Consider the following 23,422-nt stretch of genomic DNA (forward strand, 5'->3'; position numbering starts at 1 on the left):
CACAACCAGACCAAGAAGGGAGAGGGGGCCAGACTGGGTCCAGCACGCAGGTCCTGGTCCCACTGACTTATGGCCCGGTCATATTCCCACTTCCTACAACTGACATGGCTCAGTCTCATGTCATTAGCTCCCTGAAGCCCACACGTGGCCAGGGAGGCTCAGAGGGACTGGAAGAGTGAGGTGGGACCTGGCTAGACACTGCCGCCGGCCCTGACTGCCAACACTCCCCCTTTCATTTCTGTCAAGTCAGAATCTACTTATAGCTGACTGTGGGAAAACTGCTAGTGAGTTTTCAGAGACTGTAAACTGCATGGGAGGAGATGGCCCACCTTCCCCTGAGCGCTGCTGGTGGATTTGAACCTCTAGCCTTTGGTTATCAGCACAGCTTCCTAACACTAGGCCCCAGAGCTCCTGAACACCCACCACATTGCTGTCTATCTCCAGTTCTGACTCCTAGCGACCTATGACAGAGTAGAACGGCCTTGTGGGATTCTCAAGGCTGCACATTTTTAAAACAGCAGGAAGCTTCCTCTTCCTCTCACAGAGTGGCTAGGGATTTGAACTGCCAACCTTAAAGCTAGAAGCCTAAGGCTTACTCCACTCTGCTGCCAGGGCTTCCATGTGCACTTTAAGCCCTATTGCAGCCAGGTCAGGTGACCCTATAGGACAGAGTAGAATAGAATCATTGGGGTTCAAGGCTGAGAACTTTAGGGTAGCTGGTGGGCTCCAATGTTGTTATTTTGGTTAGCAACAGAGCACTTTAACCACTGCACCACTGGGGCTCCCTGACAAGCACCAGCTCCTTCCAAACTCCTTGGAAAACCAGTTGAGAACAGAGCCAGCCACCAGGAGCGAGTGGTGGGTTGGGCAGAGGGGCTGAGGCCCCTCGAGTTGGTCTCCCTACCTGCTCTCACTGGGAGACATGGCTGACCTCAGTGTTCTCATCTGTGAAATGGAGGGAAAGTTCTTCCTTCTTTAGGTTCTGATGAGAATGCAATGACTAATATTTGTAGTGTTCCTGCTACTTCAGTGGCTTCTGTACCCTAAATCAGCTCACAGCACCAGGACAAGGAAATGTGTGTTCTGCCACGTTCATCACAATCTCTATCATCTTTCACTTACACTCTGCTGGTTAAGTAGTTCAGTGAACACAGGAATAGCAGAGCCCTTTGTAGTGGCTCGGTGTGAGGGCTCTGAAAGCTGGACTGGCCACACCGCTCAGTGAGGAAGCTCGGTCCCCTTGCCTGGACCATGGGCTGGGAACTGCCAAACTCTGACCACAGTGCCAAGCACTTCCACCATTAAACCCTTGAATGGAGTCCATTCCAACTCGGGAGACCCACGTGGTATAGAGTAGAAAGAACAAGAGTCTTCTTGGCTGTAATATCATCAGTGGAAGCATCTCACCAGGCTTTCATCTACAGCACTGCTGGGTGGATGCAAACCTCCAACCTTGTGCTTTGCGGCACCTAGGCCCCTTGGGATGTAGTCATTGAGTCACAGTGACCTCGTATGACAGGGTAGAACTGTGCCATGGGGTTTTCTAGCTAGCTGGGGGTTTGTGGCTGCAGATTCCTCCATGGAGTGACTGGGGGGGTTCCAAATGCCAGCCTCTGGTAAGCAGCCAAGGACATGCCACCTCATAAACACGACTCATTGCTGTGGAGTCAGAATCAGGTGACAACTGGCCCTCTGAGAGTGGGTTTTCAGAGGCTGAAAATCCCACGGGAGGAGCTTTCTTCTGAAGAGCCATTGATGGATTCAAACCACTAGGGAGGCATCCCCTTGGGATAGGGTCAACTCCCTCCAGACTGTACCCCAGAGCTCCCCATACATGTCATAGCACTTAGAAAACAAACCAAACCAAACTTGCAGGAGTAAAAGTTAACAGCTAAGACTTTCTCAGACAGTTGTGGTCGAGTGTCATTGAGTTAGAACAGACCCATAGCTGACCTTCCAGCAGGTTTTCAGAGGCAGTAAACTGCAAGAGATATTTCCCACCTTGTTTCTGAGGGACAGTTGGTAGATTCGAACCTATTACCTTTGAGTTAACAGCACAACTCCTTACCACGAAGCCAGCAGAGTATCCTTTGACAGACTAAGAGTAAATTTTAAAATCCTAAGTGCCAGGGCCACCTGGTGCTGGAGTCCTTCACTCAAACGCACATCCGGTTTGCTCTGGGCAATCAATGGCGGTACAGGCAGCAAAGCACAAACCCAAGAATAAGTTCTCTCAAAACTCTAATGCTCTGGGGGAAGCAAGATGAAAACAAGTGAAACTCCGCGTGTCTGTCCCCGGGGTCCCCAAAGTCGGACACCGAGACCCAGATGGAGCCCCCGAAGCTGGCCAGCTGTGGAGGGGAAGAACCAGCTTCTGAAAATAGAGGCATCTTCTCAGGGGGACGCGCAGCAGGGCCCAGCAGTTGGGGGCAGGCTCTGCTCGCTGGGTATGCAAAATGGTGATGGTTCTCCAGCCGCCCTGCCCTCAGCCTGCGCGCCCTGTCAGCCCAGGCCAGGTTACCAGAAGACACAGGGCGGTGTCTCAGAGGGCACTTCTGGGGCAAGGCTGGGTGCCCACCTACTATGCTAACGGGCCTCTCAGGACAAAGACCGGACCCCAGGTTTGCATCCCCAGGCAGATCCTTCAGGCATTAAGTCTCAGGTTCTCTCCTGAGCAAACACCTAGGGACAGGGCAGTCCTTCCCAAGGTCTTTACGACAACTGATGGAGCCTGGTTGGGTCGAGCCTTATGTGTTAGGCTGCCAGTCAAAGAGTCAATGGTTTGGATCTACCAGCTGCTCTGACGGGGGCGAAGGGAGGAGGGAGTCTCCTCCTGTCCTGATTTGCAGCCTCAGAAACCCAATGGGCGGTCTCCAGGAGTTGGAACCGATCCCACGTAAATGAGTTTGGTTTGGTGGCTTTGAAAACTCCTTCCCTCTGCCCTTTACAGACTACAAAGGCCCAGTGATTGCTCATCTCCCCCCACCCCACCCCCATACTCTCTCCCCTGTGGCACCCAGCAGACAGCCCGGGGAGGGCCCCTCACTTTCCATTTGGGGAAACCCAGCTGAAGAGAGAAGACACTTGCCCAAGTCACTGGAAACCCTGGTTACACTCTTACAAACCGACACAGGATCCTGATGCTAAGAGAACTTTACACCCCGACACTATCTTAGCTGTCATTTCTCCCAAACTCCTGAGACAGGCAAGCACGAGTCAGAGGGATTGGGGGCCAGGGAAGGGGGCATCGCTGTAGGCACCCCCTTCACGAGTAACTGTGGCAGTGGTGGGGTGTGGCTGAGGGCAAACAAGGGCCATCCCCGCAGAGTGGGCACACTGAGGAGTACACGTGGCCACTGGCACCAGAGCCACACATTGCAGGCAGACTAGTAGGATGCCATTTGACGCATTGTTATTATGGACTATGGAGTCAGAACTGACCCACAGCTGACTCTCCAGTGGGTTTTGAGAGACAGCAAATCACACGGCAGGAGACTGTGCCTCTTTCTCCCACCAAGCAGCTGGAGGATTTGAACTGTGTGTCTTTGAGTTGGCAGCACAACTCCTTACCACTAAGCTACCAACGCTTCAGTCAAGAAATCACACTGTTGTTGTTGTTGTTATGTGCTGTCGAGTCGTTTGCAATTCATAGTGACCCTATGTACAACAGCCCTAAACCCTGCTCTATCCTGTGCCAATCGCACTGCCTCTGACACACCCATCCCATTTACCCCAGTCACTGAATCAATCCACCTCATAGAGGGTCTTCCCCTCCTGCGCTGTCCCTCTACTCTACCAAGCATGATGTCCCTCTCTAAGGACCTGTCCATCCTTACAACACGTCCAAAGTATGTCAGACGAAGCCCCAGAATCCTTGCCTCCAAGGAGTAGCCTGGTTTAACCCTCTCTAGGATGGATCTGTTTGTTTCCTTGGCAGTCCATGGTACATTCAATGCTCTAGGATACATGAAAACATCTCAGTATTTACCTCTAAAAGAAAGAACTAAAGAAAGTACTTAAAACGAGGCAATGATGAATGCACAGCAACTGCTAAAATGATTTATCCTGTGATCCGGGTTCGTTTAAGAACCCTGGTGGTTCAATGCTTAAGCACTTGCTTGCTAACCTAAAGGTCAGTGGTTCAAACTCAGCAGCAGCTCCTTAGGAGAATGGTGACCAATCTGCTTCCATGAAGATCACACTGCCCTGGAGACCTGATGGGACAATTCTACTCTATTATCTGGGTCACTTTCAGCTGCAATTAACATGACAACAAAAAGTCTGGGTATTCTCAGTGGTCTGTGAGAGCATTCCTGGGCAGTGTAAATAGCTAATGTCATCATCAGCTAGTTGAATAGTTAGGGGGTCTAGTCTACCCAGAGATGCCTCGAAAGAAAATCCTAGTGAACCACTTCCAAAAATTCCAGCCACTGAACCCCAAAAACACAGGTCTCCACTGATACACACGAGCTACCAGGGGTTAGTATCCCTCTTCAGCAGCCGGCCATGAGGGGGTCTCCCAGCAGTGAGCTATGTTTTTGGATCCCAAAATTAACCCTCTTCCATTGAGGCAATTCTGATTCCTAGAGAGCCACCACTGAGTTTTTGAGGCTATATATCCATAAGGGAAGGGACTGTTCATCTTTATTCTGTGTAGCAGCCACTGGATTTGAACCAATGACCTTTTAGTTAGCAGTCTATAGATTACTCATTACACCCCCAGAGATCCTTCATTGCTGGAGAGCTGTCAGTTTAAATACAAAGTGCCATGTCCAGACCTCACTGTTCTGTCAAAGTCCCGAGACACCGGGCCTTCTGTCTACCGGTGACCTGTCCGGGCAGGGAATGTGGACAACTGCTAATGGTGCCCCGCCTCCTTCAGGCTTCTACTCGCTGTCGGTGAGGCACAGGCAGGTGAAGCATTACCGGATCTTCCGTCTGCCCAACAACTGGTATTACATCTCCCCGAGGTTGACCTTCCAGTGCCTGGAGGACCTGGTCAACCACTATTCCGGTAAGGACCGTCCCTGTGTCCTGCTCCCTGACCACCCCCACATCCTCAGTCTAGGTGGACTAGACACTGGACACCCTCCTCTGTTACCTGCTTCCTGCTGCTCAGCTCTGGCTAAAGCATCCTGTGTGAAAATGCTGTCATAGCAACCACCCTGCACCTCCCCCCCCCCAGCCTCTCTCTACCTGCCACCATCACAAGTTCAGGTGCGTCTACACTCATCACCGCAGACAGCTTGTACTTTCTGAACTCAGCCATGCTTTGGGCCTCTGGGGCTTCGTGCTGAAAGACCACACATTTCCCCTTTGCTGCATGTCAAAATCTTTCCATCCTTCAAGGCCAAGACCATTCCCCCTCCTGGGTAAAGTCTGTTCTTGCCTCAGACACAGCTGCATGAATTCCCTGCACCACACCAAATTCCAAACCAAACCCCCCACTAGCATACCAGTTCTAATGCATCGTGTTCCGTGGACAGAGCAGACCTGCCCCAGAAGGTCTCCAAGACTGGACTCTACAGAGCAGACTGCCACCACTCCCTCCCAAAGACAGCCAGGGGGTTTGAACCACTGACCTTCTAGTGTGTGAACACTGAAGGCTACTTTCCCAGGGAGCTCTTTAGGATCAGGGATTGTATTGTGCTAGTTCTTTGTCCTTCCTCAGCCCAGGCTGACCAGGGCAGGGCATCCTCCAAGACGAGGATGCCAGAGAGCAGAGCCAGAAAAGAAGAGCCAAGCTGGACCGGGACAGGACTTAACATGGGGACAGGAGTTAGAGTTTTTCCATACGGAAAACTGCTCAGGATTCCAGACGGCAGAGGTTAAGAATGAAGCTGTGGGGATTCTGTGTTCACATCCCAGCTCTGCTCCTTGTTAGCTGGTCAACCTTGGTCTACTTATGCACCGATCCCCACATCTGGCCCTGCGTGGTTCTCCTTCATCCTCTGTTTGCCCCGAATACTGTTCAGACCTTACTAGGAGTTTGTTATTGAACGGAGCTTGCACGCCCCGTGAGGAAGGCCATTACTGGGCCCAGCTCCTGGACTCTGCTGGACACACTATTCGCTATCCCTTCCTCTGCGATTGGAGGGGGCAGAGAGAAGCCGCTTTCACTCTGTTGATGTCACGAGTTCTGAAGCACCGTGGTTAAAGCACAAAGCTGCTATCCATAAAGCTTATGGCTGGAACCCCCGGTATCTCTGCTGGAGAAGACGAAGCAGTCTGCTTCAGCAAAGGTGTTCAGCCCAGGAAACCCTGCAAAGCAGTTCCTCTGTGTCTGTATCGTCCTGAGTCAGTCCTGAGTCAGAATCAGCTTTAAGGCAGTAGACTTGGGTCATGATGACGTCCACTTGTCTGCCAGAGTTTTAACGTTGCAGATGTTGAGCTGAAGACACAAAGGACATTGCAAGGAGAAAAGGCGTCTACGTGACCGTTGGTGATCCTAGCTGGCTCCAGAAAAGCCTTGTTAGGAGGAGAAAGTGGCTGCCTGGAGGGACTGGTCCAAGCCAGCGGGCAGCCAGGCTTTGCCACCTACAAGCAGAATGAGGGACTTCTCGAGACCATAGAGCCTTTACACGGACAGTGCGTGAGGACGGGCCCTGAGACGGTGGCTGCAGGGACTGTGAGGCGCCACTGTGCGTGTAAGGTGTCTGATCCAGCCTGGGACGTGGTAGATACAAGAGCAGTTGTGATGAATCTGACTCCTGTGACAGCAGGAGTCTGGCAGTTTGCTGAAAATGAAAGAGGAAGGGGGTCCTGGGGGCAGGCCACTTCCGTGACCTTGAGTGAGAATCGGGCGTGGTATTGGCCTTTAATAACAAGCATCTGAAGGGTGGGGATACCAGCAATTTTGCATATACAAAAGCAAACTTGAAAGGAAGTGGTACAGCAAACACTTACACAGGGCACCTGGGCTCCCAGGCAAGGGGAGTCCAAGCCAGGCTTCTGGCCACTCTTGGGATCTCCCATGCTGGCCAGTTGAATGCCTTCCTTCCTAAAAGAGCTCCCAGGCCACATATATCAAGGAAGGGATTAAAATTATGGGTCCACTTCTGCAAATAACTGCAATTGGTCCCAAGCCCTTCAGGGGTCCAGAGCAGGAACGATGCAGTCAATTTTCACCTCCTCCCACACTGGTCCCACGTCACACAGCTTGTGGGCACCAGAGCACACATGAAGCTGGATGAGGGAGACCCTGTCCTGGGTGTTGGTGTGTGTTTGCCATATAGGTCCATGGCAAGGTAGATTCTTAGGGTGAGGTAAACCTGTACACTCTGCTGCTAAAGAAAAGGTGTAGATTCAAGTACACACAGAGGTACCTTGGAAGAAAGGCCTGGCTATCTACTTAAAAAAAAAATTCCTAACCATTGGAACTCCAAGGAGCACTGTTCTCTGGCAATCTTGGGGTTGAGTCAACAGTCGCTGACTGATCTGGGGTTCAGAATCAATGATTTGGAGATGGATCGTGTTTCTGTGGCCTGAATGAGTGACTTGACCACCGGTCGTCAAGTTCCCTTTGCCCCAAAGGTCGTGACAATCCCGGCTGCACCAAGGTGTCTTGGGGACTTGGTGAAAGAAAGCTTCACCAGCTGTTGCCTGAGCGGTTGGCACCCAACGCCTGCTCCGAGCATGTGAATGGCGTTTTGCTCCCTTTGGAAATGTCTCTTTTCCCCCAGGCACTGTCCTTGACAAGGAGGGATTGTCAGAGGTTCCCAGCCTGGGCTGCTGACTGTGGTGGATTTCTCTAGATTTGCGTCTGGCTGCGTCTCCTTCACCTCCTAACCTCGGGTTCCTTTCCGTTTCCAATCTGTGACAGGCAATTACTTTGGACTCACATCCAATTAAGCTTGCCTTGAACCTCAAGGTCTGATTCCTCACTTCTCTTTACACATCCGTGTGGGTGGACACTCAGAATAACCATGAACGTCAGACTGAAACCTTGACTCAGAGCCTTCCTGATGGTCACCTTCTGTAAGGGAGTCCTGGGGGCCTAGACAGAGAGCTGTGCTGCCAATCCAAATGCCACACCTCTCCAGTGGTTCTAATCCACCAGATCACCCTATGGAGGAAAGAAAGTTGGGCACTCTCCTCCCATGTGATTTACAGCCTCAGAAACCCCCAGAGTCAACTATGAGTCAGTTCCTACTCAAAGGCAATGCGTTTTGTGACTCTTGAAGTCTGGTGTTCTGCAGCCATCGCTTCCTTCTGCTTGCTAGCAAAGACACCCAGAGCTCCTTCAAGAAGGTGAAGGGCAGGGACTATCAGAATGAAATGTCCATCATAAGCGACTCGCTCTGGCCCAGAGTGGCCCAGCCCTGCTAGAGGCCAGCCACGTTGCTTGTCCTTGGACCTGAATCTCTTTGTCACCTGTCACATGGATTTCATCAAGTCTCCAAACTGTAAAAGATTGCACAGGATTTCCAGATTTCCTCAATCTACAAAAGGAAGCGGCTCTGGGGGGGATAGATTGGTGCAGAGGCTGGAACTACGGGCTCTGGTACCGGAGCAGATGTGAGGATGAGGATGGTGCAGAAGCTGTTCCCTCTGTGGCACATGGGGTCGTGATGACACCACGGCATCTAACAAGAGCAAAAAGGACACCAACGCCCCAAAACACAGCCAGGACAGAGCCCTCCTCAAATGGCAGGAGGTCAGAGATGACAGATTGTGGAAGCTTAGATAACACAGTAGCCACAGACTCAGAAATAGGCCCAACCAATGTCCATTCTCTTGGCGCACAAACCTCTAGGGCTAAGAATAGAGTTTCTCCCTGTCTGTCTGTTTTTTCTCTTGCTTCTTTGTCTATATTTTTCTGTATCTTTCCTGCCCAAGTCTTTCATTGTTTTGCATTTTCTTTCCTCCTGGCTTCTCCTTCTTCCATCTTCCCTCCTTTCCCTGCCTCAGCCCATCTCCCCTTCTCTCCCTGTTTCCTCCTTCCTTTAACTCTTCCCATCTTTCTTTCCCTCTCCCTCCTTCTCCTCTCCTGCATTCCACATTGCCTTCCTGCCTCCTTTCTGCCCACAAGTGTGCCTGGCTTACCCATGTTCCAAATGCCATTCTGTATATTTGGTGGGATGCGCTGAACCCCAGACTGCCGTCCACACAGGCTGCCCCTGCAGGGGATGGAGCTGTGCTCGGGCAGCGAGGCCTGGACGCTGTGGAGCCAGGGGTGTTTGACGGCAGATTGCTCTGGATTCACCTCCACACACAGTAACACCACCCGGTCATGGCCGCTGACCCCTCAGGCACCCTGTCAGGGGTTCTCACCTATCAGCTTGTTCCCACCATGTGCTCAGGGCACAGTAGGGTATGCTGACATTTATAACTGCACTGCATCTCTCCCATCAGAGGTTCAGGGGAACTCAAGCCTCTTTCTTAGACCCTAGACCCATTCCCCTGTGCCTAGCTCAGAGCAGGGCACACTCAGGGTATGGAAACTCTCCTGGCATGACTGCTGTCTGAGTCCGCCACTGCCTGCCCTCCCTGAGTCCTGGCCCCCGTGTGAACCCCTGAGGGCTGGACGGATGGCATTCCCACATGTTTAATTGGGTGTCCCATCTCTCTCCAGAGGTGGCCGATGGACTCTGCTGTGTGCTCACCACGCCCTGCCTGACACAGAACACAGCCACCCTCGTCGTGCGGCCACCCAGCACGCCCGTCACCCTGCGCCCCAAGACTTTTGACTGGAAGAGAGCCTCCAGGTAGGCTGCACGGTGCACGTGTGTGTGAGCATGTGTCCTTCGTGAATGTGTGAGCGCACAGATAGATAGCTGGAAGTTTTAGTCGCCCACGAAAACAAGGATTCAAGAGGGACAGGCTTTGTCCAAGATGGCAAGTCCAAGTTCATAGAGAAACGCTGACCAAGCTCTTTGCTTCCTCCTTCTCTGTTTTCTTCCCCCCGCCCCATCCTCCATCCTCTGTCCTGTCCTCCCACTCCCAGGCTGGACGACGGCGCCCAGGGTGCAGGGAGCCCACTGGGTGTGGACGAGTCCCTCTTCAGCTATGGCCTCCGGGAAAGCATCGCCTCCTACCTGTCCCTGACAGGGGACGACAGCACGACCTTTGACCGGAAGAAGAAGAGCGTGTCTTTGATGTACAGCGGGAGTAAGAGGAAGAGTTCCTTCTTCTCACCGCCCTACTTTGAAGACTAGCCTGAGACCCACGCATGGCAATGCCAAAGGATCGGGGCTTTGAACCACAGGCCACGAGACCCATGTCCAGAGGCCCAGAGGAGCCACGGAGACGAGACTCATCCTCTCAGCCCACGACGTGACAAAGGCACCTGGTGTCTGGCCAGCCCTGTGCAGTCACAAATGTTGATTTATGACTCTATGGGTTGGTGCATCAGAGGGACCCCATGTGCACGTGTGTGTGGGCGTGTGCACAGTGTGTCCTTGTACACACATCCCCAGAGAGCACAGCACTGTTCGCCAGCAGACAACCCACATGGCCACACTCTGCGGCCACTGGAGAGAGAACTAACTCCCACAGAAGAAAAGGCTGGAAGAAGCTGGCCACACAGCTGGGTCCTGGCCAGGGCCTGGAGTCACACACCGCTCCCTACTCCGAGCTTTCACACCCTTCCTTCTGGAGACCAGAGATACGTGCATTTTCTCTGAAGGGAACTCAGCGACACTAAATGTTAGCTTTCCTTAGCAGCTTGCAGTGTGGGACAGTGAGGAACCCGGGGAGGTGGTGAGGGGAGCCTCAGAGACCCCTCTGCACTGGCCTCAATCAAGAGATCCCTTGTGCAGCCACCAGATGTGCAGACATGAACACACTTCCCAGTTCTGAAGGAAGTGCAGGAGGCTGGAGGGGAAGAGGCTGGAGATGGCGGAGAAAAAGAGGGTGCTGGGACTGTGCAGGCTTTCACCATATCCCCATCAGGGCTTTGCAACCCAGAAAGAGCGCCTGGGGTTGCTGAGATGCTTTTCTGCATTAGCACATCATTCATTCCTTCATTCATTCCTTCATTCACAACTGCCTGAGGAAGCACTCTGTTAAGACTTGCATAGGATGGGGGTAGGGGTGTGGAAAGATTACTATGACCCCACTCTCAACAGAAGCACTCAGAGTACAGACGGGGAGAAGGGTGTGCAGAAAAAGAATGTGAAAAGAATGAGAATCTATGAGATCCACAGGAAAAAACTCACTGCCGGCTTAGCATAGGATGAAGATCAGGTGAGGGGTGATCCAGGCTCTCCTATTTAAGCCAGATCTTCAGAGAAAATAAGGATTGGCTGCATTAAGAGATAGAAGTTTATTGTTGGTTTGTTGGGGTTTTTTAAAATAAATCTATAAATTCTAAACAATCCACCCTTCCGATACTACGTTCTTAGAAAGGCCTGGGATTCGCATGAATGATGAGGCTATGCTTGGGGAATGAAGGTTATGGAGAGGGAGTGGCTGAACCCTGCCTTGTCATTCTCCAAGTTAAGGGAGAAGGTGCAGTTTGGGGCCCAGAGACAGAGCCAGGGGCACCACTGGATCCTGTAAGGAAGGGGCTTTTGAGGAACCAGGGACTCATTCTCCCTGTTTCTGGGGATCTGGGGTGGGGAGGGTACATGTGGAACTTCTTGTGTCTGCTGGAGAAGACTTCTTGGTCGCCAAAAGCATTTCGTGGATCTGAGGTCATGGGTGGGTGCCACGTCTGCGCATGTCGTCATGATTTTCTGTAACATCAGATCCCGCAGTATTTATATAAGCAGAGACTGGTTTGACAATTCCCAAAGTCTGTTTCAAAGGGGCATTCCTGGAATTGGAAATGACCATGGGCACCATGGGCACTGACCCTGGGCTAACAGGATGACCCACAGACCTCAGATGTTTGCACAGTGTCTTCTGTATAGTTTCTGTTGTGAGTTGTGTGACTGGAACATTCGGGGAGCACTGGGAAGGGGTTTCCAAGTGGGGAAGCATTACACTCTGCTAAATCATGTATTTATTCCTGATTAAAATAAACCTAATAAATATGGAACCCTCAGAGTTGGGGAGCGCTTCTTGGGGGTGGAGGTGATTGATGAAGAAAACCTGTGGATTTGTATTTTTCAACTTAAAGTGCAATAGAGGAGAAAGAGGGGAGTAGGGGACCTCTCAGAGGGCGGACTACCTCCTCCTCAGGGTGGATGTCAGGAGGAATCAGCATCAGGTCTCATCTGACTCGAAGGAGGGCATGTGGGGCAGATGCAAGGAGAAGTCCTTGGCTGTGGCTCAGCCAAGGCTGACCCTCACCTCAGTTCGGCCACACATCACCATGGCAACTGCCTCAGCCTTTCCTTCTAATCATGTCCTTGTTCTCTGATAAAGTTTTGGACACCCACTAAATAAACTCTAGGGAGGTCTAGTGACCAATTTCTCTGGGTTGATTTGCCAATCCAAATACTGGTGGCCAAATCTACCAGCTTCTCTGACGGAGAAAGATGGACACTCTCCTCCCACGATTTACTGCCTCTGAAACCCCACTGGAGGGTCAGCCATGAGTCGGTTCTGACTTGACAGCACACGACAACATTGACTACTTGACACTGCTTCAACCACAGGAGCACAATCAGCCGATGACAGACTGGGTCTCCAGGAGCGTGGGGCTTGCAGCTCTGCACCCGAGAGAGAAAAGGCACTTCTGGGTTTGCTCAGTAGCCCTCTACGTAGGATGTAGAAGGAAGTGTGACAGGGCCACAGGAACGACCAAAACCCTGGACCACTCCCCTTGCAAATATTAAGAGAAAGAGACAAAGAGAATACTTGTTCTTTAAGCTGTTTTAGGGGGCACAGACCCCCTGTAATGGCAACTTGGCTTTACCCTGTAACACGTTCAGCGACAAACCTACCAAAGTCTGTAGATAGTGAATGACTTGACGGGAAACTCAGCAAGTCAATCCAGCATTTGAAGTTCCTGCTGGATCTATTCATTCCTCAATATCAGGACTTGTCATACGTTCCATCGACTGCACTGGATCAGCCCCCAGCTAAAGGCAAGCCCACACACAATGGCCTGAACAATCCCTGGTCTTATGCCACCCTTATGGTCAGCTGTAAGCTGGACCATCATGACAGAGAGGATTTTCATTGTTTACTTCACTGGAAGTTGATCACCAGGCCTTTCTTCCTAGTCTCTGTTGGTCTAAAGGATGTAATGTTATCTGTTTATCATCATAGCAGATACAGGTCATCACGGATGGTGGGTGGTGGCTGCACGTGAGGTGTGTTGACCAGGACTTTCTTCTGAGGAGCAAGGATCTACCACTGACCCATCCTGGCACTGACCCATCCTTCCCACCATGTCAGGGTTCACCAACCCAGAAATACAACAAAAAGCAAGTCTCCATTCACAATGTTTACCCAAACTACAGCATGTGCAGAAAATGGCCTTAGAAGGATTTTACAAAACCTTTAGTCTATAGAAAGTTGCATTCCTAACCCAAACGACACGCTTCTCTGGTTCGGATTCAGCAACGACTCTGAAGGGAAAAGATAAGCGGTTCCCTCTCATGGGATTTAGAGCCTCAGAAACCATTTTGGGGGTCAATTATGAGTCAGAACTCACTTGACAGCAACAAGTTTTTTAGTTTTATGTAGAGAAGTTTCAAGTTCTAGGAAAATACAAAAAATGGACAAAAATTACTATGGTTACGGGTGTGGTAATGAATATAATTAGTGGATGTTGGTTTTGTGTATTGTCAGTAGGAACTAACCCATAGCTGACCATCCAGTGGGTTTTCAGAGGCAGTAATCGCACAGGAGGAGAATGTCCACCTTTCTCCCGAGGAGTAGCTGGTGGATTTGAACCGTGTACCTTGAGTATTGCAGCATAGCTTCTTACCACTAGGTCACCCGAGCCCTCCTAATTCTTAGATAAAAAAAGTTCAAGATCATAAAAATACGGATTTTTTTCCCCATGGACAGCCAGGCACAGACATGATAAAAGAAAAGTCCTAGAAAATCAGACATTGCGCTATAATAAAAGAGAACTAATTAGAATAAAATATTTTAAAAAGACACAATATGTAACTAGATCAGGATTTAGGGAACATTTGCTGTTGAGATAGTAAAAGTTTCAGACTTTTCAGATCACGTGACCTCTGCCAACCACTCAGCACTATCCTGGCGGAAAAGCAGCCCCGGCAATCCAAGAGGAATGGCAGGGCTGTGCACCAATTAAACGGCTTTATTTTGCATAAATGAGTGACCAGTTGACACATTTAGAAGCTGACATTTCAAGGGCACTTCTGTGTTAAAGCTAAATTTTAGATTTGGAATTTAATGGCCCATCATCAATGGAAAAAGAACAAAGTAATGCTTGAAAGAGATACGTGACCTAATAAATAAAGACAGTTATAAATGAAAAAAAATATAGATTTTTTTTCTGAAATTAATTGATAAATTCCATGAGTTTATAATCAACTTTTCAATTAGGGGTGGGTGAGACTTTTTAAAAATTCAATAAATTTATTGCAACACATAAATGGAAGCACTCACATCCAGGAATAGTTTGGTCATGTCTGAAGGAGACAAGCACAAGAGAGCGTGGTTACTCAAGGAGCCAGGGGAAACGTCCAAGCACCTGACACCAGTGTGCAGAAGGTGCCCACTGCTCCCCTGCTTCCCAGGAGGTAATGGGTCCGCCAGGAATCGAGAGTGGGCTTGGGCCATGGTGCTATGTTCACAGTCAGTGCATAATTAACCTGGGTGGTACAGATGGGCCTCTGGCAGTGCAGGACTTAGGAGCTCAGATGCTAACCTACAGGTTGGTAGTTCAAACATCCTCGCTTCTCTGTGGGAGACAGACGTAGCAGTCTGCTTCCATACAAATGAAGGAAGTCCATTCTGCCACTTAACGACCCACAGGACACAGCAGCGCTAGCCCAGAGGGTCTCTGGGATTGCAAATCCTCATGGACACGGACTGCCACATCTTTCTCCCACAGAGCGGCTGGAGGGATCAAACTGCTCACCTTTGAGTTAAACACCCAGCCCCTAACCACTGCATCGCCAAGACTCATTGCGCTGAGGACATATGTCATTGATTGTTATCACAGGAGTGTCCCTCATGGGAACAGAAGCTTGACATTTCAACAGTTCTCGTCCCAGGATTTGCACAAAGGTTTAAGATTTAACCCGGGGGTAAAGCCCATCCCACATCTCCCCCAAACATCTGTGAGTGAAGATCGCCTTTAAGAGCTGCTAATAGGCTGGAGTATTTCTGTCCTCTCACTTCTCACACTTTCACAAGCTTCCCGAAGCCTGCAGGCAGGGAGCAGTTGTCAAAGTTGTCTAAATGATGGAGCCAGACGGGAGGGTTTATTTTTAAACATGCTGCCATTTGTGAAAACAGATTAATTTTTTAAATTCCTCAAACACCTAAACTCTCCAAATGAGAATTCTGCTTCTTGATGGGAAGTAGTTAGGCGTCTTCTGGGTCCTGGAGGGAGTCTGGCTCTGAGACTGCTAGAGGTCCACCCTTCAGGGCCCACACCAAGCCAGCAAGGTCTATGACAGACACTGAATTAGGGTCCCCGAAAGGGACCGTGATGTCTTCTGCCTACAGCAGTGAGGGCAGCCTTATCTGGGGTGCTCGGTTGGTCTGTTTTCTTTTTAAGGGACTCAAAGCTCAAAATTCATTGTCTTTAAGCCGGAGCCGACCCCAGCTGACCTGCCAGTGGGGGTTTGGAGGTTGTAAATCACACAGAAGGAGACTGCCCATCTTTCTCCCATGGAGCAGCTGGTGGATTCGAACCGCCAGAGAGGTGCTCTCTTTGGTCTAGAAACGCAGCTCACTGTGCACTGCAACCAGAGCCCCCGCAGATAAACAAGTCCCGCTGGAGTGAGGAGGGCTCCAATCATGTCCGCAGGACAGAGAAGAGGACAGAGGCATGCATGCATGTGTGCACCTCCAGCGGGGTCCCACAGCTTACGTTTTTACAGCAGGGGATCAGGGATCACCAGCTTGTTCCTGAGAGTGACTGGTAGATTTGAATGGCGGACCTTCCTACTAGAAGCCCAATACATTATCTACTACATCACATCACAGCATCATAACTTCAGCAATATTATCATCACTAGCAAGGACTCAGACCACTGAGTGGTGAGTTCTAAGCTTGGCATAATCACCTCCACCCAACCGTCAAGAACGAAGTGACCCCAAACGCGACAGAGCGAGCAGTGAGGTTAAAGAGTCAGAATTATTCTCCAGAGATGTCACTGGGATGGATTCTCATTGGGGATAAAGCAAGGACCGCTGGGGAAACCAGACAGCACAGGGAGGAATCCACACCCAAACACGAAGCCTGTCAGCAAGAGACCATCCAACACAGAGACCACTGGGGATCTTCAAACAGAGACCCTCAGGGCTGTGACCCTGGGAGGCGGACAAGCGCTATCTGGGTTTATTCTGTCCCCTCTAGGTGACCAGTCCTGTGTTGCTCAGCATCTTATGGACAGACGTGAACCCTCACTCTTACCTTTGTGTCCTCCATAAAGCTTCTCGGCCCACGCCCCACCCCCTTCTTCTCATTTATCGACAAGGCGCTGACAAGGTTCAGGACGAGAACTCTCAGGAAGCAGCGCCCCATCCCATCTAACACTGCTCATTTCTGAGATGAGGGAGAAGTGGTCAGGGGGTACTGCATTGTCCCGGAATTATGAATACACAGGTGAATCGCCCCAGCAGGACCCACACTCAGGACTCAGGATAACAGAAAACCAAGCAAGTCAAGGCCCCACCCACCCCCGTTCTCAAGAAGCATCGTGAGCCTCCAGCCCCGACAATGTCTGCAGCCCGGCATCTGCAGCCCAGCGTCTGCGTGAGGCAGGACTGAGAATGGGACTCACCATCAGCACCGCCCTTCGGAAGAGTCTGGCATCTGCAGCCTTGGAGGTGAGAAGCTGGATGCTGGCCACGTCAGCGCCACTGCGGTCCGCTGCCAAGGACACACGCCTGGGGTCCCCGCCCAGCTGTCCAATGTGCTTCTGCACCCAGGTCAGAGCTGCCTCCTGATCCTGAAGTCCCCAGTTCCCGCTCACCTCGCTGGACCCTGTGAACAGAAGGGCAGCTTCCTCTAGTGTCCTTCACCATCTCAGACTCATCATCACGGCCTTGGGCCACGCCAGGCCTACGATCCACGGAGGGGATTAATACTTTGTTACCAGACATCAGGACCCTTGTTTCCACGGGGCACTGGGCAGTGGGGAGAGCTTGGCTCCCGGGCTCACATCCACCCTCGCATGAATTCTAGTTTCTGCCTTTTGCTGGAGCAACTTGTGGATTCAAACCTCTGAGCTTTCAATTAGCAACCCAGGCCATAGCACACTGTGCCACCAAAGCTCACCTTCATTGCTGTTTAAACAAAACCTACTCACAGCAGACCCTCCGCCGGGTTTCTGAGGCTGTAAATCCCAGGGGAGGAGATTACCCATCTTTCTCCCGTGGACCTGCTGACGGCTTCAAACAGCCAGAGGCAAGGCCTTTGAATCAGCAGGAGAGATCCCTACCACCTACGCCGCCAGAGCTCAGACCACCAGGTTCAACTTGTTTCTAAATTTAAAGAAACTAGGCCAGTGCCTGGCATCAAGCATGTCCTTATAAATATCATGTTAGTAAAATAATAGCATCCAAAACACCCCTAACAACAATGACAACAAAAATCTCTAGGTCTTGGAGAGCTCTGTTGGCCTAGTGGCAAGAAGCTGCACTGCAATCCCAGAGGTCTATGATTTGAATCCACCAGATGCTCTGCTGGAGAAGGAGGGATAGTCTCCTCTTGTACCAGTCAGATCTGATTTGACGGTATACACACACACACAAATAATAAAATAAAATACATTTAAAAAGAATATATCTCTAGGTCTCCAAATTAGCGCCCAAGTGCCGTCAGAGGGAATTGCATGTGTGATGGTGCTGCCCAGGGCAGGATGCTGTGCTGTTCTTCCGGCAGACCCCACCCAGGGGATCCAGCACACGGTGGTCCCCAGGGTGGTCTGTCCAAAGCATGCTTTCTGTGTCCCCACAGCCTTCAGGGAATGAGGGGCCCGTCCACATCTCCTGCCTGCCCCTGGCTGTACTGCCCTACGGAAGGACAGTCACTCGGTACCTGTGTCCTGTCCATAGGACCAGGGTTGCAGAAGTGGCTGTCTCCTGCCCTGGCCTTCACATCCTGCTGTGCGTCAGAGCATGGCCAGCTCCTCGGAAAGGCTCTTGGGCTTGGCTGGCACGCGACCAGCAGAGAAGCATTTGTCTGCGCTGTTGCAGGATTGTCCTCAGGTCTGGACCAATTTCTGCAGCCCCTTTGGCTTCCAGCCTCTGCCGGTTTTTCCGACTCTGGGACCATTTCTCTCTGGGATGCAGCGGTATAGGCTGGAGGTGTTTATCACATGCAGTGACATACAGAGAGGGACCGACAGTGCAGGCTGACCAGTGCCCAGAGAGCGGCTGTTCTCAGGCACAGGGCAGCTTTGAGCCTGGTGCTGGCTGAGGCCTGGACTGGAGGTCAAAGTAACACAATCCCTGCTGGAGTCTAAAGTCTCAAAGCTCAACACAGAAGAGGGCTGCCCACTTGCAAACTCTGCTTCCGGGGTCCTTTTGACTGTTGACACTTTGATCTCATGTATTCATCCTTCGGTCATCGCTCCTATTGTGTGACAAGTGGTCAGTGCCCCTGGCCCCAGTACACCCACAGGGGGTTGCTGTGGGTGCCCTTCCTGCCCTCACATGAGTCCACACTGGCAGGACACCAGGGTCCCCATCATGCCCACCTCCCTTCTCCTTTTCGTCTTGAAAAAGCCTCTCTCTGCCATTCTCTGCACTTGTTTTTCTTTCCTTGTGAGAAGCTCTAATAAACCGAAGAAGATGTTTTGCAGTAGTTAGGCACTGGGCTGCCAACCACAAGGTTAAGGGTTCAAATCTACCAACTGCTGCATTAGAGAAAGACACAGCAGCCTGCTTCTGTAGGACCTACACCACGTCCTTCCATCAAGCTGACTCTGATGCACAGCTGCCCTCGGTCGGGTTCCTGAGGCTGTAAACCTTCACAGGAGGGGAGTGTTGGCTTTCTCTCACAGAGCGGATTTGAACTAGCGGCCTCTCAGTTATCAGAACAACATATAATGCACTACGTCACCACAGTTCCCTGGCCTAAAGATTAGTCTCCAATACCCTAAGGGGCAGCTCTGCTTTGTCCTCCTGAGTCACAAGGAGTCAGAATCAAGTGATGCAGAGAAAAACGGGGTGTGGACCAAACCAGTACCAAGAGCAAAGGACCGATTCTGCTCAATCTCCAGGCCTTTCCTAGATGTCTGAGGTGGCCAGTGACAACACAACTGATACTTCTTCATGTTGTCGCTTCACCAACAACAGTCAAAGGTAGCGCAGTGCTTAAAACAATCCACCACCAACCAGAAGGTCAGTGGTTCAAACCCAGCACTTGCTCTATAGGGGGGAAATGAGGCTGTCTTTTTCCATAAACATTACAGGCTCAGAACCCAGAGGAGGCAGTTCTATTTGATCCCAGTGGGTCGCTCTGAGTGGTGGGCTTGGTTTGGGGTGAAAGGTACTAATGAGCACAAGTGACAGCACTCAGACCCCTGGGTCTAGGTGTCCCCTGTGAACTGCCCACGGGAGGCTGGCCTCACCGAGCTGCTCTTCCAGCGCCACGGCCTGGTGAAGAGGGTTTGGCCAGGGTGAGGATGCTTCCTGAGGGTTTATGCCAGGGCCCCGGTCATGGGTGCAGGTTACGAGAGGGATTTGGGGGCTCCTGCCATCCCCCCACCCCTTGGCCGCTTATCCAGACGCACATGGATTCTCGGTAAGAGAAGTCCACAAAGTCATAAACCCCCTCGGAGACAGACACCACATGGAAATTCACTCTCTTCTGTCTACAAATGCTTGAAGCCAAAACGTCAGCTGGGTCTGCTTAGCCGCTGTCTGTGGTGGTCAGCTTCAGTGCCCCATGGCTATCGGCGGACGGGCGGTCCCAACAAGCTGTGGTCCTGCTGTGTTTGCAGAGTCACCGCCACAGGAGAACATCTCTTTTTTCCCCCCAAGTTGTTCTTTATGCTTCCCCAAAGCTTTCAAAAGCCCACTTTGCATGGTCGCTTCTCATCAAACGTACGTGAAAGACCATACAGAAACTTCTCCCACGGCCGTGGAGTGGAGGCTGACTCAACAACCCTCCCTCCAGGGCTCCCTGAGGCTGGAAATCTTCACCCAGTCAGACTGTCTGTCTTTCCCCACAGAGCAGCTGATGGATTTGAACTGCTGACCCCTGGTTAGCAACCCAGCACATAACTAGCTCTGCTACCTGGACTGCCTTTTGTGAAGGAGGCGAGGGATTGTTTCCTTCACTTTACAGGAGAAAACCAACATTGAGAACGATTCTTTAAGGGACTGAGAAGCACACAGTTCAAATAGAAAAGCTTAGGGGGGAGAGTAAAAACTATGCCTTCAGCTGCCCTGGCCCAGCCCTTGGCAAGGGACCTCTTTGCTCGAAAGGAAATCGGAAATCTGCTTGTCAGCAAGTGTCCCAGCTGTCTGCGGTCACATTATGTCTGAACGTGCCGTCCATATCCCATCTGCACCCTCACCGCAAGCTCCTCCCTGGTCCTCACGACCTGTGCCGCCCTCATTCCCCTCGCCGTGAAGGCCCCTGGAGCCACCCCGCATGCCCCTCCTCTGGCCTGCTCTTACTCAGTGCTCTTCACCTCTCATCCACTAGTCAAATCTTCCATCCCAGCTACTCTGTCGCCCACCTGCTGGCTAGTACTTGACATACGAGCCACTGCAGGTTTTAAAGGAGACACTTGGGACACAAGGCCACGCAGTCCATGTCCAAGGTCCTGCACAGCCTGTGACCACTTCTGAAGCCCTTTCCCAGGCGCCACCTTGCAGGAGCCCCACAGTAACTCCAAATCCACCACCTCTGAGTCCACTTTTAACGACTCCAGGAGAGTGGAACTGCCCCACAGGGTGACTGAGGCCAGAATCTTTCCAGAAGCAGCCAGCCTCATCTTCCTCTCACGGAGCAGCTGGTGCTACCAACCGTCTTCCTTTCATAGAACTCACCGGGCCACCCAGAGACCCCTGATGCCCTGGAAGTGAGGCAAAGTCACCCCTACTTTACAGAGCAGAAAACTAAGACCTGGAGACAGACAGGGTTGGGGCCCAGGGGCACAGTGAGCAGCAGACTCTGAGCTGGGCCCCAGCCCCCAGTCACAGCTCTCGGCAGCCTTTCTTGCCCTGGGAGGTGGGGCTGGAGATGAAGGACTGTGGCCAGGTTTCAACTGGCCCAGGGATCAACTCTGCCCTGAAGCTGCGTGGGGAGGGAGAGGGCATTGCCAGGGTGATGATGGGCCCATGTGGGGGTCAGGAAGACTGATCTTCACAAGTGGGGCCACAGTGAAAAGGGAGGAGAGCAGCCTGTCACCGCCTAGCCCTCACTCCCAGGGGCTGGCCTTCCTGTGGCAGAAGGGCTGCTGTGTGTACCGGAAGTTCTCTAGGGCAATGGGCTCTGCTCCCAGTGAACTCTGCCGCTACGATTGCCTAACCACTGAACCTTGATCAAGTCACTACCTTTCTAACCTCAGGCCTGATTCCTCTTCTAAATCTACATAAACCTTTGATGTGCTTGGGACAGCTTAGCAAGCACCAGGCCACTGTCAACAGGTACCATCACCTGTGGGTGGTCACCACGATGGCAGGTGTAGTTGATGTGATATGTGCTCAGCTGGGTGGGGAGAGGCCAGGGCCTTCAGGAAGGAGCTGACCCTGCACAGAGAGCAAGCCTGGGCCCAGGGGGTCAGCTGTCCCCATCAAGGCCAGAACTTACCAGAGCTCAGGAAGCCGAAGATGCCCACGCGATAGCTGGCAGTGACCACGATGAGGTTGCCAACAGCAGCCAGGAAGGAACCGTCGACGGCCAGCCGCCTCTCTGTCCCTGTGTCCTCCAGGGTGTTGTGGAAGAAGACCAGCACCGAGGCACTGGGGGCCTGGGGCGGTGGAGAAGGGTACTGGTTGGAGATAGGCCTCTTTAAACCACAAGAGCTGAGTGGGCACACCTTTCCCCAGGCAGGCGCAGTCACAGGTGCCAGCCCCAGATTTCCCTGTCACCCCGCCCCCATCTCTGCTGACAGCCAGGTTCAAGGCAATCTCCAGGAAAGAAGCCAAGGGTCGGAGAGGGGAGACTCCTGCTCATTGCAAAGGGAGTAATGGCTGGTATAAGCTCTGGGGTTCTAGCTCTAAGTTCACGTTGATGTTGTTGTTATGTGCCATCAAATTGCTTGCAACTCACAGTGATCCTTTGAACAACAGCTCTGAACACTGCTCTATCTTGAGCCAATTTCATTGCTTCTGACACACCCACCCCCATTGTCCTAGTCACTGTGTCAATCCATCTCGTCCAGGGGTCTTCATCTCTTGTGCTGTCCCTCCACCCTTCTAAACATGATGTCTTTCTCCAAAGACTGGCCCCTCCTGGCCATATGCCCAGAGTATGTAAGACAGGGCTTTAAAATCCTTGCCTCCAAGAAGCAGCCTGTTCTCACCCTCTGGCAGACAGACCTGTTTGCCCTCAGTGTCACCTTTACTCAGCCCCTCTGAGATGGAAATTTGTCTTGGTAATCCATGTTACTCGGTACCCTTGAGTCAACTCCAACTAGTACAGTCTGCGTGTGGCAGAGGAGAACTGCTCCTTAGGGGTTTTCTAGATGATCATCCTTACAGAGTAGATTTCCAGATCATTCTCCTGTGGAGCCACTGGGTGTGTTTGAACCTCCAACTCTTCGGTAAAGAACGAAACACTTAACCATCTGTGCTAGTAGGACTGCTGGCAATGCCTATCCCAAAGAAACAATTTCTGTGGTCTTTTTAAATGCCATAGACCAGGCTTGGCCTGACACCTCAGTCTCCCCCACCACTGCGCAAATATCACCTGTAACCACTCACTTCCCATCCTGATATCTGAGTCCCCACAGCCCCTGTCAGTTCTTAGACAGGACTGTCAGAGGTAATGCCCGGAAGCCCAGGCGGGCAGCGACGTTGTTGTGTTCCTGGCTGTGTGCCAGCACCAGGACAGTGTCTGGGGGCAGCAGGTCCTTTGTAAATGTGATGGGGATAGCACCATCTATGTGGCGCTCAGCGCCAGTCAGGTGGTGTAGGAGGCAAGGGCAGGGCAAGGTGGTGGAGGAATCCTCCATGAATTCAACCATTTGAGTCTTCAGTGCCGAGGGCACGGCCTGGCCTGGATGGAGCCCTTCCTGAGGGGTGAGTCACTGTGGGAGAGCAGATTTCCCAGGGGGACATTCCAAGACAGCATCACGTGGGCCTCCGTACTCACCAGGTTTTCAGGGACAAATACATTAAGGTACAAGCAGTCCTCGCTGATCCCAGGTGAGGGCGTCTGGGCTCCAGGCTGCCAGCAGCTGGCCCTGCA

At 51.8% G+C, this 23,422-nt stretch overlaps 2 protein-coding genes across 3 annotated transcripts in view; one reads left to right on the plus strand and one right to left on the minus strand.

The window, feature by feature from the left end:
* SLA (Src-like-adaptor) overlaps positions 1 to 10,157 on the plus strand; it is a 31,390-nt gene extending 21,233 nt beyond the window's left edge. The window contains exons 5-7 of one of the 2 annotated variants that reach the window (XM_006879273.1): positions 4,883 to 5,014; positions 9,575 to 9,707; positions 9,947 to 10,157. In XM_006879273.1, coding sequence (XP_006879335.1) covers positions 4,883 to 5,014; positions 9,575 to 9,707; positions 9,947 to 10,157 — 476 coding nt within the window. The remainder of the gene's footprint in view (positions 1 to 4,882; positions 5,015 to 9,574; positions 9,708 to 9,946) is intronic. The other variant, XM_006879274.1, reaches the window with a different exon arrangement.
* The window catches only part of TG (thyroglobulin), a 232,967-nt gene that overhangs the window by 96,642 nt on the left and 112,903 nt on the right, over positions 1 to 23,422 (minus strand). The window contains exons 39-41 of the mRNA XM_006879275.1: positions 23,327 to 23,417; positions 21,821 to 21,980; positions 16,833 to 17,035 (exon numbers count right to left, since the gene is read on the minus strand). Coding sequence (XP_006879337.1) covers positions 16,833 to 17,035; positions 21,821 to 21,980; positions 23,327 to 23,417 — 454 coding nt within the window. The remainder of the gene's footprint in view (positions 1 to 16,832; positions 17,036 to 21,820; positions 21,981 to 23,326; positions 23,418 to 23,422) is intronic.

The sequence above is a fragment of the Elephantulus edwardii genome, unplaced genomic scaffold (assembly GCF_000299155.1).
Source record: "Elephantulus edwardii isolate Elephantulus edwardi_28Jun2011 unplaced genomic scaffold, EleEdw1.0 scaffold00003, whole genome shotgun sequence".
Taxonomy (NCBI): Eukaryota; Metazoa; Chordata; class Mammalia; order Macroscelidea; family Macroscelididae; genus Elephantulus; species Elephantulus edwardii.